General features: G+C 30.3%; 1 protein-coding gene across 6 annotated transcripts in view; it reads left to right on the top strand.

Annotated features, from left to right (window-relative positions):
* Positions 1-7,088, top strand: part of LOC121121982 (uncharacterized) — a 294,463-nt gene extending 287,375 nt beyond the window's left edge. For all 6 annotated transcript variants that reach the window (XM_071890051.1, XM_071890047.1, XM_071890048.1 and 3 more), the window contains exons 9-10: positions 5,235-5,487; positions 6,604-7,088. In XM_071890051.1, the coding sequence (XP_071746152.1) occupies positions 5,235-5,487; positions 6,604-6,654 (304 nt within the window). In that variant the 3' untranslated portion in view covers positions 6,655-7,088. The remainder of the gene's footprint in view (positions 1-5,234; positions 5,488-6,603) is intronic.
* The last annotated feature ends 12,919 nt before the right edge of the window (positions 7,089-20,007 follow it).

Raw genomic sequence — 20,007 nt, 5'->3', positions numbered from 1 at the left:
TTCATATTATTTCCTTTCATTACTAGAGTTGTTGAAAATATGGCTCGATGATAATACAAAAAACTAGAGCGAAAATTAAAATGTTAATCCTGACAAATTGAAAAATGTTTTATTGTTGTAGCTTAGCTCTCACAACTTTTATTAGATTAGGTTTAATCAGCTTAGCTGGCTGTTCTAAGATTAACAGCGAGAAGTTTAGGTAGCTTGTGGTACCCTTAGATTAACTGTCAGCAGCTAAGCTGTCGTCCCATTTAAACTTTTATTTCCAATGCGTACAAATATACAAAAGTACGTTAAAATTACATTTTTTGAAATTATGTTTTTAGTTACAAACAATACTTAAATCAACCATTTCTTTGATTCTACGTAAACGTGATGACCACATCAATAATAATTATTCCTTTATTTTTTCTTTAGTTAGTGCACAATAAGTCTTGCATAGTTTCTAGATCATTGCATTATGGATATATCTGGAGCAAGATAGAATATGATGAGATTTAAAAGGAATAGGCATCCACCTTATTATTGATTATAATGTTTTAAAATTAGGTATATGTGCATAATAAATTATTGGTAAACTTTTATTTTATAAGTATTATTATCAAATAATGTCTAAATATCGTACGAACATTTGAGAATGAATTTTTTCCTTTGTACTTTTGCAAAAGTTTCAATTTTTGAAGTTTATCTAAACAACCCTTAACATCAATTAATTCATATCGATGTTAAAATTAATTATTCCTAATAATTATAGAAAATAAAATTTTAATCTTCAATAGATTATTTCTCTTGGAGGACAACCCTCCATTTGCGTCTACATGTGTTAACGTAATTCCGTTCAAAGATCTTTATGATCAAACCAATGAAAATAGGTATTACAAAGAGTCAATTGAAAAAGATCCCAATTTTCTTGAAAAAAGTTTGTTGCAATTTGATACTGACCCTTGTACTAATCATCAAGATGACTTAAACGAAAATAAAGAACTTTAATTTCGATGAAACTCAACCCATGTTTTAAAAAAATAAATAACATGTACTAACAAACATAGATGTATATCAAATGTTTTTTTTTCTATTTGTAGAAAAAAAAACCGTGAAAATTATCTTTCCACTGATATTCGAAAGCTAAAATGAATTTAAAATGTTATGAAAAAACAGTCCCTGTCTAAATATCGCTTTCAAAGTAAATTCCACCATATAAAAATTCAAAATTGAGTAACTTAAAAATTACATTTGATAGCAATTATTATTATTATTATGATACAAGGTGAATAGTAGTACAATTTGAGCGAATGATGTCAACATGAACCTAAGTAGCTATCTCAAGGCAACACAAAAAATATGTATTGGCAAAGACGGAAAGACTAAATTAATATCTAAATAAAAATAGCGATGTGTCGAAATAGATTTGATTCATTTCTACTGTAACACATTTTGCCAACAAAAAGTACATGAATCTCTACAATCCTTTTGAAATGTTTCGATGCTCTTTGAAACTATATAACAGAACTGTAAGAAATTATCTTGAAACATCTGAATATATTTGTGTGGATAAATTGATGGTGAACTACTTTCGACCCCACAGTATAAAAAATATACCAATCAAAAAGCCCACACTATTTTAGTCTAGCATAGCATTTAGGTTTGAGATTCATCTTCCAGCATGCTTCTTCAGTGCATTCTCTATGATTGAACCAAAGCACAATACATTGGTTATAAATTTGGAGAAAAGATGAATGTTGTTAATGGAATAATTGAAAAAAGATAAATATCCAAAGTTGGGCATAGATAACCTGTTTATTAGTTTTGAACTCATGGACAACTTGAGAAATTAAAAAAAATGGATTACTAGGTACTGCTACATCCAATAAACTTTATTAAATTTCCATCCCATCATATAAGGGATCACTGAAAATGAAAAGAGAGGAAATGAAATACGCTTTTTACGATAGTGATAAATTAATCATAGTTTGAAAACACGCGCATAGCAGAATAAATTGCAAACAATTTTATTGAAAAAGATCCAATTGGAAAGTGCAATTAATATTTCAGAGATGCGTAAAAAAAATCTTGAAGTAAATCAGCCTCATTTCTGAAAAATTTACAACAACACTATGGAGGGGTTTGACCTATTCGATTGTATGTTTTCAAACTAAGCAATAAGTTTACGAAGAAAAAAAATTGTATTGGTTATAATATTCTTTGTTTGTAATGTGAAGATGATAAAAGAATGGCGTCTTTTTAGAAATAGTAGTGTAATTTTTAATTCATAAGAGAAACTAAATATTAAAAAAATAATTTTTTCTGAACGTTACGATAATGTAGAGCATCTAATTGTGAAAACAAATGTTTGTGCATCTTGTTCGTCGACGCATCCACAGATACAAAAAGTATGACGCAGTTTTTTGTCCTAATTGTTTTCAAAATACTGCATTCAACACATGTAAATAATTTTTATCTATGTAAATCAGATAATATTTTTTTACTATGTTTATAGTAATAAAGTTAATTTAGAAAAAAAAAATATGAAAATTAGTCGTAACCCTATTTATTATAATTTTAATTTATAAATATTTTTGTAGGAGGTATTGTAAGATGGTTTGGCTATAGGATACCAATTTTGTCTCTCTTTGTAAATATATCCATAAAGAAAGACGGAGATATACAATGAGCATTCATTGGCTTAGCCTTGGGACCTCACGGCACTTATTTTATTATTTCTATATTGTAGAAACTGCAGTAAAGTTTTTTGTGTGGCGTATTGAGGATTTCTTTAACGTTTGCGTTTCCACAGTGGAGCTGCTTAGCATCATATCTCCTTTACAAACAAACAATTTGAAAATCGATTATAATTTCATAAAATTAGAGCTAGCCTGATATACTACTTGTTTCAATTAGTTTAGATCCTGATGGACCTGGACATTCTCGTGGATCGAATATTGGACCTTTTAGCGTTGTTCGACTAAATTGGGATTGTTAATTCCTTACAATCACTCCAAAGATAAACTGTAATTTTTTAAAGCAGGGATTAATAAGTGCTCGTTGATCCATTGTTCATCTTCTTCTTGCATTATTATTCTTCGTTTCATTTTAAAAGAACTCATAGTCATGTTATAAATGAATAATTAAATAAATAAATAATATTAACATTCATCATTACAAAACTTTTGTAGACTTGTGTAATTAATTGATACTCATAAAAGAACCAAAATTGCGTGACTAATTACATGACTTTTTTTGGTGACTGAGACATTTGTTCTTATGACATTTGATTATATGTTAAGGTTATAAATCAAGAAAAATTTGCACAGTGAAAAAATAATGGAACGCATGGAAAATACTTTTTTATAACATATGTAATAAAATCACACTTAGTTTATATGTAAGCTGTTTTTTTATAATGTTAATGTGTCTGGTTAAGTTGTGAAGCAATCTTTGAAGCTAGGAGTGGCTTCATTAATGATTAAGAGAGTTCAGATACACTTTTATTTATACTCGTAGTTTTAATTTTGTTGAAATTCTATTGTTAATTAATAAATTATAACTTGTTGAAATTAAAAATTAAAAGCTTTCAATTTAAATGTACTACTCGGTATATAAATTATTGTTAGGGTTTGGTCGTGAAATCCTAAATCGGCCTGTGGGTGTTAAAATTTTAACTAATTAGGTCAGTACCGGGCCTGTATTAAAATTTGGTCTTGATCTGTTCTTACATCATATTTTTTACCATAATTTCTATGTGTAATGTTTTTTTAGTAAATTAAATTTCGGTCTACAGTTTGAATTAAAAAACTCCATTCTCGGTCCAAGTATCAACTCTAATATATATACTCCAACATATAAAATAATTCAACTATTTATTGATGTTTTGATATTTTATTTAAAGAACATGAACTAGTAATTGAAAGGAAGAGTACAAATTGAATCTTTAATTTTTACATAGTTAGTGTTTCAAGCCATAAGAAACAAGATTAGTTATATATACTTTATTCTAAATTATGCTAATTTTCTCTATCATAAAAAGTTTAATTACGTATGCAAAATATATACAAAAAAACAATAACCACTCATGATATATATATATATATAGCACATGAAAAAAAAACATTATTTTAAAGAAATAAGATTTGTGGAACATTTCAGTACCTTTCGATGTCTTAGGATAGGATCATGCTAAGGATGGTCTACAACCAATTATGCAGCATATCACCAGTCGCAAATATTTGAGTTCTCTTCTTTGTGATGTGCAATTGACTCTACAGAAGCTTGAGTTATCTTTTGGTCGAAGTATACCTCTGAGACACTCAATATTACATATTTCTAAGTCTTTCCAAACATTCAAAATGTTAACATCGTAGATGATCTTTGAAAATGTAACATACTTTTGCCTATGATGCATTATAAAAAAATTATTTTCAACATGAAGATGAACCCCAATACAAACTGAAAAAATAATGTACTTTCAGAAATGTTATTTCCTTTTTTGAGAATATCATATCTGAGGTCATTGTGGAAAAGATATGAAATCGAATTAATTGAGAGTGTTGAGAGACAAGGAATGTGGCTGAAAAGCAAATTTGTCGAGGCTTTACGAACCCCATTTTGTCTCCAGCTGAAAAGTGTCTTACTTACAGGGTCTCTACAGGTACATTTGAAGTGTCTTCTGTTATAAAACCAGAGGAGAGGTGTTTTTTTTTTGTCAGTTGGAGAAGGAGACCACATCTCAAATTTTATGTGAATGAAAGCTCTTCAGCAAGCTTTTAACATCGTTGGAAAGGAGCTGGAATCATCTTTTAGATGAAAACTTCTGAGGCACGACTTTTTCGCTCTGACGTCCCCAAACAATTTTACATCATGCCGTTACGACGAAAGTTGAATAATACTTTTATTGACTTAAAACAATTAATGACACCACAAACGTTCCGTTGGAAAGCATTGTTAAAGACTATATTAGATTGTTGCTCCTTGTTTTGTTTTTTTTAAATATAAAGCTTTCAGTTTTTTATTTGGTTGTTTGTATATACATTTTTTTAATTGCCACCTATTTATTAAGAATTATTGACTGTTTTTAAAATATTGATGCTTTTATTTTGTTAGTTTGTTAAAGTCGTACCGAAAGAAATGGTAATTAAAAAAATTTAATGAACTAAAATGTTATTGTTAGTCTTAATTGTATAATATTAAAATAATACTTTTTTATTGATATTACTCAAAACATTTTTTTTATTCTCTAGAGCTGAGGTTCTTCCTTCTAATCGAAACTTTGGTGAGGACAGGAAAAGTTATTTTGACTCTCTCAACTATCAAGTTAATGCAAGGGAACATGCTAATCAAATTGAGAAAAAAAATGATGAAGAGCAACAAAAGAGACATTTTGAAAGTTGGGAAACGTTCTGGGGCCGTCCTGGCTATGGGGCTCCAAAAGATGGACGCGGACCACAAAAAGAGAATTTAATGAAACTTCTACATTATTCAACAACTGAGAAAGTAAGCTACTTAAACTTATGTCAGGGAACTGGGATATGATATAGACTTAGATTTATAAAGAATTAAAAATCCTTCCTATTAAATTGAATCTACAATGTTTATAGTATACTACTGAAACATTCCATGTACTTTTATACAATTTTTTATTTATTTCGATAGTAAATCCTTAAAATTTATTTGTTCATTTGGCCATTTTTAATCGAGAATAAACTAAACTTGATTATTTTTCAATTTTCGCAGTGAAAGTAGATTTGGTTAATTTTGTTTTTTTACTTTTCATGTTAATAAACTTGCCATGAACAAATATTTACTGTTTCAGCAATGTTTAGTTTGTTTGTGAGAGACATAGCGGTTAGAAGTATTTTGCATGTTAGGCGATTTCTTGCTATCTCTATTGACTTCTTCTATTGTTACAATTCTGTTTTGGTTTCGATATCATAACTATATACCCATGATTTGTCAACAGTTACAACCCTTTTAAGCAAATCAGGATACTCATTGACGTTCTTTAAAGAGCGATGCTCATGTGACGATTATTTTGGTCAAAATTAAGCAGTTCAGGAAAAACGTCGCTAACACTCTTCTAATGCCCAAAACATTAGGAAAAAAAATATGACAAGAGTCAATTGATATGATCATATCTTTAGCAACTTCACTGATAGTAATTTTCTTAATTGCTTCAACATTTTCATTGTTTTTGACGTGCTTTGGCGTCCAGAGTGAGGCTCGTAAATGACATCTTCTCAGCAATTTTGGATTAGTTTTTACCCCTTGTAAGAATTTTTTTTTTTTAGCTCAGAATAGTATTTATCAAAAATAAAAATTATTTTTAGTAGCAGAGAAACAAATAATATCTCGATGAAACCCACAACTCTTGATATTGTAAGATTATTTTATAAGATGGATACACATTGGATGTAATAGTTTACAAAATTGGAAAGACGTATTTATTGTATTTTTTCAACTGTTTATTTGTAAATATATACATTATTTGTTGGGGTTTCATTTTTAACCACTTTATTAACCGCGTTATAAAATGATCTTCTGTAACTGAAAGTTAAAAAAATGTTTTACTGCAATGTGTTTTTAAAATGTGTTTATATTTATGTTTTCTAGAGTCCTAACAACGTGGAGCTCATCACTCTTGAACGTCTTCCTGTCAAGTAATGGAGTTAACTAAAAAAAAATACAACATGGTCACTCCCAAATTGTAAATTCACTTTTATATACATAATTATTTATAAATATGCACAAAATCTTATGTTAATATGTATCTTTTTAGACAGGATCAAAGAGATTTAAACACATTTTTCTTTCTTGTCTTGTAAACCATATTTCTTACTGCCGTATGTAAACTAATTGCTTTGTAGATGACTGTTGAAAGAATTGTTGTATTTTTTTCTTTATTTACTTTGTCTATGTCATGGTTTTTTCTTGATAATATGCAAATTAAAACTAAATGATTTTTGACAATCTTTTTTTTAAATCAAAGCATCCATATTTCAACATATTCTCGGGCAATTAGTATGTACTTCTTTTTTTAAATAGTATATAAATAAATTATGAAATATATCCAGATTTATTAATAGTCCAGAAAAAAATAGCCTTGCTTCTTATATCATATGTATAATTGCAACATAAAGTTTCTTTTTGACGTCAAATCGCAAATGTATAGTTTATAATTTTACACTAGTACAATGATTATAAGGACAGCTGTTTTTACTTGTAACAAGAGAGAAGAGGAGATATATATAGAAAGAGAGAAAAGAAATGAAGTTATAATTTGGTCACATCCTCTTTATGACCTTAGAGGCCAAAAAATATCGTGGACGAATGTATAATTATTATAAAAGTCTAATTGCTAAGCTTCTGACGGATGTGTTCGACCGTTTTCGACTCTATATGTAATAAAACCCAATCATACTTATATACTTTGAAGTAAAAAAATTTCATGACTTTTCTAGTCATGTTGGACTTAGTATTGCTTGAGAGCGCGTCAAAGATAAACACCAGTAAAGGTAAATATTTTACAGCTTTTCTTCAATTAAGGCGAATACACAAGCCAGTGGAAAATGTGAATAGTTCTCTTGGTTCTGATACTGTAACAACCAATCACACGCACTATTGGTTTCGTAAATTCTGAAATTAGAAATAATTGTTCTAAAGCAATATAAAAATATTATTTCTATACATAGTCTAGACCTTGATAAACTGCATCAAGGAACATAAATCTATTGAGAAAGATCAAATTATGGCCATTTATTCCAGGGTGATAGAATGGTAAAGTGTTCCCTTTTAGAATTTAAGGCATTTGAAGTTGGTAACATCGTTGTTTTTCCCCTTTTTATGGTTGGTAAAGATAGTTTGGATACAAGAAACATCATTTTTAGAGTTTTTATTTATCAAAGAAAAAAATTATATTTACAAAATTGCCGTGAAAACTGGAGCTTTAAGAACAATTTTTCCATGATTCAATTCAACCTCAGCCTTAATTCATAAAAATAAATTTCAAAATGAACCATCAGAATTATGAGGCTTTTATATCTTCTTTTGGTTAAGAATTTTTTTCATTGCGACTGCAGATTAAGCAAGTAACAGTAATAGACAAATAGATACAGGTGCTTTCAATCAAAAATACTTTGTAACAAGTAAGTACCGCAGCTGTCTCAACTATTCAAATAATAACTAATTATTTAATAAATTTGAAATCATAATATTTTTAAAATTATTGTGCAGTTAATTATAAATTTAGGGTTTTTTGTAATATATTATGATTTGTAAATATAGCAAATTTTTTTTTTGAATTAATTACATTTAAGAAAATGTATATCATTTCACAAATTAACAAAAAAAATTAGGGACTCCATGAAATAGTTAGTTACACAGTTTCACTATAAAGAATATATATTATACAATGAAATTAGTCCTATTTTTTAATTAATATACCCAAAATATTTCAAAAGAAACTACAGCAAAGAGAATAACTTTGGAAATAAAAGTCACATTTCTGATTGAATATGAATGATAAAAATTGTGTCAGTTTTAGTACACCTGACAAATTTAATCAATTTACCATTATAAAGTAATTTTCCATAAAAGATTATTATTGTAGAACAGATTAAACTATTTTTTCTGCTCATTTTTTATTTCTGTCGGTTGTTTGTAATCGTAAATTTCCCCAGCTCAATTCCATGATTAAATTATTTTTATATATTACGATCCAATCCATAAATAACATAGACAGTTTTTCTTAAAATCTCATAGCTCTTATCATTTTTTGTTTTTGTTTTGGAAGACAAAATATCTATAGAGAAAGTAATTACCGTTGTATGAAAGATGTTGAGTAATATTGATGATATTTTCAAATATTATAACTCCGAGTCCTTGTTGATCTAAGATTATAATTAAGAGTCGACATCGGACTTATTCCTGCCTATGTCATTGCAAGATATGCAGTAGCATTCAGGTTGTATCCTTCATCTTATAGCTGTTAATCTAATGAAAATTATCATCAATAATGAAAATCCAGTATACTTTCCAGATCATCTGTTTTTTTTAATTGATAAGCTAAAGAATAAATTAACTTTTTTTCGTCTGTTGTATTAATTGTTTAATTTCTCTGATTAGTGAACTTGATTTTCTACCACATTCAATTATATCTAAAACCGATTGATAATTTAATGATTTTTCATAAAAAAATGAATACTAACCTTGACGATTTATTTCCTAGTTATAATTGTAAGACCTTGTTAGACTTTGAGGATCTACTTTGGAGTAATTATTGCATGACAACTAAACTGCTCTGCTCCAAAAAATTCCCTGAATTAACAAAGTTACCAAGTTAATTTTTGGTTGATTATTTAACATACCCATAATACACACAATTTTCATCTCCATGTTAATTTTTTTTTTCTTAGCATATTTGTACTTGTAGTAGGCCATATTTTCTACAGTTTTTCTTATAATCCTAAAATATAATGCATATTTTAACATTATGTACATCAATTATTTGAAATTTACAAAAGGAAATGCTAACAAAGATTAAAGCAAATGGATTCCTTTTGCCTTTAGATACTTAATTTTGAGATAAATTAATATATATATAATTAGTACAATTCTGTTTTTTTATCTATTTAAAAATAAATGATTTATCTAGACAAACATTCATTTGTATTATTTGGTAATGGATATATCCTTATTGGTTTTTTAAATTAATGAAGCTTGTTAATGAATGAGTTGTTTCAATGCACTGATTGGGAACATTATTATCAAAAATTATTACTTAAACTTCTTCTTAAATCAAAATAAATTCTTTGAGTAAAATAAATATTAAATAAACAAAAGGATGCTTAAAAGATGGCTAAAAAAATCAAATTAAACAACTAGCCTTTTACGCCTAAAATATGTTATTCCCGTCTAATCCAATGACATCATTCCAAAAGAGATGTGATACACATAATTGAGTTTAAATATTCCCCAGCTTCAGCACCAAAGAATTATTTATTCACTCTACGGCGATATGTATTTATCTTACTCACGGACAAGAAGCTTTTTACCATATATCCGGTTTACAAAAGGAGGCGGAACAAATCAATTGCAGTGTCAATTGGGGAAGTGGACGGAATTACTCAAACCAAGTTTCAAGCCTCAGTTATGATGATGGATGTCATCTCATCATACGATAAAGGCATGCAATCCCATTTTTCCCCTGTTCCTGAGACAAGAACTGATTCCATCGCCTACATCCACGTGCTCCAAGACGTTGGAAAACCTTGGATTGACATCAATTATTGAAATAAAGCATATGGTTGGCAAACGTGATAGTGCTCCTTCTTCCAAATCAAAAAAATCAAAATTTATCCACTGAACAATCTGAAAAAATTTGGGTAAAGACTCCCTTAGTTGTTTATTTTTTCCCCCTGAGAGAAAGGCTTGAAACATTCGCCTTTCAATTGTCAATGAACTCCAGGACTCCATACGTAAAGAATTGGCCGAAATGGACTTGGAACTACCCGGTTTGGCTTGTGCGAGTATTAGCTTTCGTCTCGAAAAATCCATGGAAGCTGAAGGGACAAATTTTGAGTTTCAATTTAGTTACTTATATACTCCAGCCTTTTTTTCAAGATTTATTAATATTTCCAATTATTAATTAACTTTAAAGACTTTAAAACATTTTTTTCCCTTGCTATCCTATACATCGGAGAGGAATAAATATATTCAAAAAATCCTTTAATTTCACTTAAATATAGTGGATTTCTTTTGACAATTTTTAATTTTATATACAAATAATAATATATTTTATTAATTGGAAAAATTTGCTGTTTTATATTATCAAGTCTTAAAATAAATGCGACCTTTACGTGGTACATTAGACTTACTTAAAAAAATATATATATAAAATATCTTATACTCTCCGACATTTTCCTTTTTAGTTTTTCCCAAATTCATTTTTTCATGATCTTAAATAGTTTTTAGACAAAAAATTCATATAAACACGCCATTGACGACGAAAAAAAAACATGAACATAAAAGATAACAATCTTGAATAGTACTAATTTTTATATTGTATTACCTAAGTCTCAAAACTATCCAGTGAAATCAAGGTAGAGAGAAACATCTATATGCACGGAAAACAGTTCTAAAATTGTATACCCTCATCCATCCATATAATTTTTCTTATGTCTATACATTTTTTTCTGCAAAAAAAAAATTTAAAATTTCATAAGATCAAATAAGAATTGCATATTAAACAATAAATGTATTCAACATGCCTCCCTCAGCAGCCACCATCTTCTCCATCCTGCCCCTAAAGGATTTGCATGCCCGGATGACTTCAGCGTAATCGACAGCATTCCACGCCATTTCCATTTCGAAATTTCCATTCTATATAAAAATTGCATATCAAATAAGATTTTTCTTATGTCTATACATTTTTTCTGCAAAAAAAAAAATTTAAAATTTCATAAGATTATACACTTTCCTCAATTTCTAATTGATTAAATTTTTTTCTAATACCAATTCGAAACTAAGAATAATTTACATTTTATAATACTTTGGCTTGAAGAATCTTTGTTTTGGATTTTTAGTTATTAAGTTTGAAAAGTCGGTCATCATGTTTATTCTTCTTGCTGCAATACCCAAAGAGGATGTGTAATTTATTTTCATTTCATGGAGATTTCATTTCTTGACTATGATGCAACATACTCTTGAAGCCAATCTGACCTGATATTCAGTATGGCTAAAAAAATATGCAATTCTGGACCAACATGATTATTTAATTCCGTTTTTTCAATTATAATCTAAAAAATAGATTTGCCTTTTCTAAAAAGATAGGTTTTTAAGCCCGAAATAATTGAACGGCTATATTCTTTTTTGTGAGTTCCACTATTCCTAGAGATTGTTTAAAAAACTCGGGGCAGTAATCATATCTGTGAGTTGTTATGTATATAATATATATAAAGGGTGTCCACGATAAATAGGAACAACTTTAAACTTCATCCAGATCCATAATGTGGATATTCGGGGGTAAATCATACTAATATAAGAGGTGAACAATACACTATAACGTCCACCACAATTGTATTTTTTTGACAACAAACAATAGTCAGCATGGAACAAACAAGGAGAGACGCCATCCTCGAATTGGCTCGCGCGGGACACAAGCCCTCTGCTATCTACAAGCTTCTTAACTACCCCAAGACCACAGTGTATCGGGTCTTTAATGCCTGGGAGGCTGAGGGGAAAGTCTGCCGCATGGCCCACAGCATAAGAAGTGACCGAATCCGCAGTTCCCGCTTCCTTAAAGGCCTCCGGAAGTCCATCAAGGCTTTGTCGGGGACTTCCTTGTCCAGGTTGGCCAATAACCGTGGAGTGAGCAAGCAGGTGGTCTCCAAGGCTGGGAATGAGGACCTTGGGTACAGGTCATACCGAATGGCCAAACAACACATCCTCAGGCATCCATGAAGGCCACCAGGCTCAACAACGGTAAGCGTCTCCTCAATGACCTGAAGAGCCATGGAGGAAGAATCATCTTCTTCTCCGATGAGAAGAACTGGACTGTCGACAGAAGCTACGACGTCCAGAATGACAGGTGGCTTACCAATGAGAGAGAAGATGTCTCTGCGGTCTTCACCACAAAGTTCCTGGCCTCTGTGATGACCCTGGGTGTCATCTGCAGCAACGGTGAGGTGATGCCTTCTTTCTTCTTCAATCCCAAGGAAAGGGTTAACGCGATAAGGTACTGTGAAGTCTTTGAGGAATTCGTCATCCCCTGGATGAAGGATACGGCCGCTGGGATGGAGTTCATATTCCAACAAGACTCAGCGCCCACACACATCGCCATGAGGACCACTAACCTCTTCAACTCCCACGACATCACTTTCTAGGATCGCTACGCCTGCCCCTCCAACTCGCCCGACCTCAATCCGTGTGATTACTACTGGTAGGGGAAGTTGGAGAGGGAGGTGTGCAAGGTCAGCCACAAGAGCATTGCCGCCCTAAAGGGCTCCATTACGAGGGCGTGGAATGCTGTCGATTACGCTGAAGTCATCCGGGCATGCAAATCCTTTAGGGGCAGGATGGAGAAGATGGTGGCTGCTGAGGGAGGCATGTTGAATACATTTATTGTTTAATATCATGTTTAACTTTTTCATATTAACAAATACACTCCAAATTCAATTTTTATCAAGCAGGTTGAATTTTAAGATAGTTCCAATTTATCGTGGACACCCTGTATTGGTACATTGGCTTGACATTCTCACGTTGAATTGCAAATAACTAGTACTCCCAGCAGTTTTCCTTTGGTGTATCCGGATTGTATTCACAAAAATCTCTCAACATTTTGATGCTTCCTGAATAGTGCAATCTATGAAGTATGATCTCCAGTGAATAATGACATGTATGTTTAATTAATTGTATACCTTGAGATCATCCTGTTTTAACAAGTTGTTGATGTAGATACAATGAAAACATTAAAGCCAACCCTGCCAGATTTTGAAGATTAAAAAAAACAACAGCTTTTAATGTGTTGTCAGATAATTTTAAATAATACGCAATATTGCATATTATTTCACATTTCATAATTTTTTGGCGGTAAGTCATTCCCGGTGGAAATCACATTTTTAAGTAATTTAATTAATCATAGTTCATTAATATAAGCAAACAAATTGTTAAACTATTTTACTAATAGCTCAATAACTTTTTGTCGTAATTTTACGTTTTTTGTACTAAAAGTCTAAGAAATTTTATAAATAATATAAAAATTATATCATTCTGATTTTCAAAATGGTATGATAAAAATTGGTACGAATGCGTGAACTAAAAATAAAATAAAAAATCTACAATTTATGGTCTCAAAAACTGATGAGGTAGTGGCAACAAATCCGAATCTTCCTTCGGCTATTAAGTTGGTGGGCATCATCACCAAAGTGCAGGACAAAATTTAAAAAGCAAAATAAGTGTTGTGTTTGCTTACGCTGAAGATCGGAAAAAAGTAAAGAAATGAAATGATATTAAATATAAAATATTTCTTTTTTACTCCTAAATTTTTGTCATTACTTTGTCAGATCGGGTACTTCTGTGACAACCTTCTATTAATTTCCTTAAAAATGAGTTGATAAATTTGCCAGAAATTTTCAAAATCTTTAGATTTGTAATGTTTTGCAGCTTTTAAAAGTTTTGAGAACGATTTTGAACGCAAAAAAATCTTATTTTTACAACCTAAGCTATACACGTAGCACAAAAGAAAACCTTTATTAAATCAATTATCTTAAAAGTGTTTCATTCAAAATATGGTATGTAGAAATAAAGGTTTTGTACAAATTGTAAGATGCATAATTAGATTCCTACAGTTACAATTTATACATCTAATTACGTCTTATTTAATTTATAGCTATTTTAAGTACAAAATTTAATTGTAAAAACATAAATTATATCTGTTTTTCTAATTTATGAGCAAGGGGCCTTAGATTAATGTGTTGTACTATAGAAAACATATCACAGAGCAGTTATAATATTAAAAAAATACCCAAAAATATGTACACCTTTAATCCATTAACCATTACTGTGAAGAAATGAATAAGGCAAATTCTCTATATGCTTAAATAAATGCAGGATTAAATTAATAATCATAGTTTGAATATGTGAAGTTATTTATGCTCTTAGAAGAGTATCAGTGATAAATGTCAACAGTTTTGAATATTTTCATTTATAATGAACTAACGGTTGTACGGGGGTATTGCCAAGAGTAATTCTCCGTTGGCTAAAAGACAAATTTTTCTGCCATAATACAGAAAATAACTCCACCTAAAATTCTCAAGTGACACTTCCTCTTTTTATGAGTCATATACGATTTACAGTAGGGAGCACCATAAATATACGTACAATGCAAAATTTAATTAATACGACTCTGAGATCCAAATATGAATCAATTATGGATCACTATATACAGTGCTTCTATTGCCTTTTTTCATATATTCACAAAATAGAAAGAAATCAAGAAATACAGATAAACCTTGTATAAACTCTTCAAATAGAATCGGGGATATATTTAACCAGTTTATACTATTTCCTTTTATAATAAGTATTCAAATTTACTTACACTAAATTTGACTTGGGTGAATTATTTAAAAATATTGACCAAATTGACCCAATATATATTTTCGTATTAATGTGCAATAATCTTAATACAAAAATTATTATGATTTATCTTGTTGGGCTAAATAAAGCAGCGTCCATTTTAGAAAATCTCAAACAAAGGAAAGTTTAGAATAGGTTCGAATGACCGGCAATTCTAAGGACCAATCTTAAGACTAGACTTGACCAAATAAATAAGGTCCTTGAATAACCTCCGACAAAATATTTCATCCTCTACAAATCATTGTCTTAATTAATTTAATTCCAGTCTAGATAAATTACAGGGAGTACAGGGTATATTTCCTGATACAATAATCTACCACGTAGAAGAATGTATTGGAGTTGAGAAAGTGATGTAAGGAATGAATTAATTTGAAAAGCTCTTCCCAGAGACAGATTTGATACAATACTTCGTTATCTTCACTTTGCAGAAATCATTTAACTACAAAAATCTGATAAAATATACAAAATAAGGCCCTCACTTCATCGTTTGAACAAAAAGTTCACCAAAGTCCATTCTATGGGCAAAACCCTTGATCCTGATGAAAGTATGATAGAACACTTTGGTAAACATGGATGTAAGCAATGTATTAGGAATAAGCCTATCAGATTCGGTTACTAAGTCTGGTGCCTTAATTCTCTATTGGGTTACTTACTTTCCTTTGATATATATGTATATCAGGGCAAGTCTGCAGATCAATCTGAAGAACGCCAAGAAAAATTTGGAAAAGGTGGCTCGGTTATTTTGGAACTTATTGATCGATTACCGGAGCAGTTAAAAAGCTTGGATCTTGACTTTTATTTCGATAATTATTTGACAAGTTTCCCTGTGGTAGTTACTACCAGGAATAAATTTCGTTATAATTTACCCCTTTAATCATTAACTCATAACTTGTCAAAGATGTACCATGTAGGTGCCTAACCTACCATTTACAGTAGGTCCATTTTCTATACAAATTGGGTCAATATAAACTAAAAGAAACAATAGACTTGCGTCTTTTCGGATAGAATTGCCCATGTCTGCTCGTAATTTTATTTTTACCAAGGTTTTGGAAAAAGTAATTTATTCTTTCCTGACCCTTTTTTAATAAGTATATCTTGTTCATTATTGGTCATATAATAATTATAGTGTTGTAAAAGTGTGAGTGTATAATACAAACGCATTTACGACTGTATTTTGCTCGGTAGTTTAGTTGTGAATTATCGAGCTTCGAGTTTGGAGTTATCAAAGTAATAAATTCTCCATATTTTATATAGTCACTACCTGAAAGGCAATACCCATCCAATGTAACCACAAAATTTGACATCTATACAGACCGATACTGTTTTAGTTTGTGTTGTACCACAGTTATTTGAACGTTTACTTTTTTCTCACTCAATGTTGACCTCTATTGTGAACAATTCGACCTTAAACAGTCAATACACGTTTGTTTCAATTCAATTCTCTTGTTGATTTTATAACAATTTATAAAATTATGAAACAACTACTACTATAATCTGTATTAAATATACACAATATATTGTTCAATGTTTACATATACAAATGGGATATCTATATACAAGAAAATATTTGTTGAGAATGATGTGTTACAGACTCTACACCTCCCATAACATAACAACAGTATTTAATCTTTACCTCTGTCTTGGATTTAGGATTAACAGCAGGTTTGGAATAATCTCCAAATGTTGTAAATGCAAAGGTGTTGAGTTTTCAAAAAGAAACTTGAAATAACCATTTTGAGATTTGATTTAAATAGATTAAAAATGCATTAATGAAAAAAAATTGATATGTTCCTTTGGCTTAATGTAAATTGGCAGAGGGGAAGGGCTAAAAAAATTAATTTATTCTATACAAGTAATTGAACATAAAAAATAAATTATATGTGGAAAGATTTACTAAACGTTAAAATAGACCTATTTATTTCTTTTGTCTATAAATTCCTTCCTCAATCTCGTTATTTGAACAAATTCCATACTCAAAAACACTAATATTGACCTAATTTAGTATAAAAAGGTACATTGAAGTACTGTATTTAGACTTTTATAAGTGACTATGGAATATTATTGATAAATTGATCTATGTAGAGTTGAAACGAAAAATAAAACATTATCAACTCTTTATAACACATCCTTTAAACCATGAAGTGGCTTGATGCCATATCGGCAATATTTGTACACGAATCATTAAGTTCCATCGAGATGCCAAAATAAAGCGGCCCAATAAAGTAATTAAAATCCTAATATAGATAGATTAAACATCCAATCGAATTTGAAAATATATTTTTACAACAATCAAAGCAATGAAGTATTGGGCAGTCCAGTGAATTAAAATTAACTGTTCATAAAAGGATGAGAAAAAGTGTGCATACCCTACCACAAACTTTTTTAGACAAATTACTATTATGCATACTTGTTTAATGATTTCTTTTTTTACTATTAAGTCCAAATAATCTGTTCAGTTTTTACGGTAAGCAAAGGGAACTTTTCTAAGAATGAATTAATGAACTAGTGTGATTTTTTCTTTTTTTTCAGAAATACTTTAATTGGTGAGCCACTCACTTGGCTTAGAAGTGCAACAGTTAATATTTACACATAACTATTATTTAAATTAACCTTTAATCACTTCAGGGAACTCGTGAACTCTATAAACACATACAGAGTTTTTTAATAAAATCAGAACGCAATGAATTTAAAACTTTTACAAAATACAACTTATTAATTAATAATATATTTTAAATAAAAGTTAATTCTATAAATATATGTGTGTATAAGCTTCCTAATCATTAATGTAGCCTCCCTTAGCGTCAATGATGGCTTTCAAGTGGGGATGTAAGGTCTCTGCTCTGGCGTCAAAGGGCTGGCTTAGAGTGGCTTCGAGGACCTTGGTGTTAAGTTGAAGGAGACTGCAGGCCTTACTCCTTGACATGTACTTGAACAGTTTAGACAAGGGTAGGGTATCAGAGATGTAGAGGCCATAAGTGTTAAAAAAGAACTTAAAAATCGGATAAGAGTCTTGCAACGATGGAGAAAGGTTTCTTTCATTATTAGTGTCAAAAATGGCCTCTCCACTCTCACAAGGCTTTTTCCACCCACTTTTTTCATAGGTTTTGAGACAGTCTGGTGTGAAAGTTTGAGATATCTTGCATAGCCCCTAATGCACTTGTGGAGATTGACCAGGGTTTATTTCTTAAACTTCTCCAGGTTCAGCTTTGACTTTTTTTTACCTTCTTCCTCAACAACGTTTCGGACTTGATTATAGCATAGACTGTGGCCCTGGAGCACCTAACTATTTGGGGTGGGCCAATAGAAATTCGTCGATCACGTTCAAGTGTTATTTTCTCGACTTATACGTAAACTTGTATTGTTTTGTAACTAATTGCTTATACCTTAATATATTGAAATATGAATTAATTTCACTCACCATACCTTCATAAATTATTGGTATATTAAGTTCAATGGACCACCAAATTGGTTTTATGGGCCTTTTAAAGATATGTGATAACGGATTTCAATAAAATAGATTTCAGAAAATAATTTTGAATAACACTAAGTGACGTCAAATGATACCAGGATTGTAATAATTCCTCATGTAAATCAAGAGTAACGAATGCAGTAATTAAAATATTTTTTTCAAATTATATCTTATCAATCTATGTTTTGTATTTCCTGTAAGCTGGAGTCTCTCATGTTGAAAAATTGACCTACTTTAAGGTTAACCTTAAGTTGAGTGCCTTACATATGATGTACTACCGACAACAATTGACACTGCCTTTAGAAGGAAGGGCCTAGGTACTAGCCTGTTAGAAAAATGATAGTGAAATCCTATTTTACCTGTGTTTTAGTCCATTTGGCGGTCAAAATCAAAAGTAATAACATTTTTAATCTAAGTTAGTAAATTTTGAAGTAAAAACTTTTGAAATCTTATAATGGGGCGTCCATAATTGGTAAACATCTAAAGCAATATCCACCAAGGATTCAAAACTCTACCCACATTTGTTAATTATAAAACAAATAAGAAGGCTAACTCAAAATGGCTATTTTATCTTTATTGTGGAATGTGAAAATATAAGTGAGGCCTCCCATTACGCGATATTTCTTGAAGAGTATTGCAGACTTCAACGTAAATACTACATTGACAAGCTCCTCATAGGTCATATCTTGACATCTTAAAAACTCTTTACTCTGTCTGTTATTAAATGTTCGTGTATCCATTCGTCAAATGAATTTAACTATCATCGTTCTTCATAAATATCAAAACTTCTCATACTATTTGAAGAGTAAAAACAAATGAATCAACTGGTGTAAGATCGTAATTCAGTTAATGCCGAATCTTGAAGAAGGCAATTTGCCTTCAACTATGAGTCAACACTTTTGAGACGCTTAGAACTAGATTTAAGTGAAGATGGAGAATTCACATCACAATTTTACTCTGACTGATATATATTTCTTCGATTGTGTTGAATCTTTGAAAATTCATACCATATTTTTGAAACTCTTTGTCAGTCAATAATTTGGATCTGTCTTTAAGATAGTTTATTTCTAGGTCAAGATAAGATTGTTCTATTAAGATCAAAGATATTTATATTGAGCAGATCATGTCACTCAAAAATTCTAGCCAGGGCATGTACTAACCAATATTCCTTGTCACACTACCATTAAAACTACAACAAGAGCATGTAGAAGTATTTCACATTTTACTGCAAAATTGAATTGTGCAATCGTTAACTGTCAAATTATAAACAAACTGTTAGTTTCAAAAAATTCGAATGCAATAAGAAATTCAAAATAGACTAGTAATATATTTTAGATTTAATAAACACAAAGTATACCAATACAAATGGAAATAAGAAGAATAATCATATGCAAGGCAATAAAAATTATGAAATG

Source organism: Lepeophtheirus salmonis, chromosome 7, assembly GCF_016086655.4.
Source record: "Lepeophtheirus salmonis chromosome 7, UVic_Lsal_1.4, whole genome shotgun sequence".
Classification (NCBI taxonomy): Eukaryota; Metazoa; Arthropoda; class Copepoda; order Siphonostomatoida; family Caligidae; genus Lepeophtheirus; species Lepeophtheirus salmonis.
Note: the sequence above shows the minus strand (reverse complement) of the source record. Positions and strands in the feature narration are given on the sequence as shown.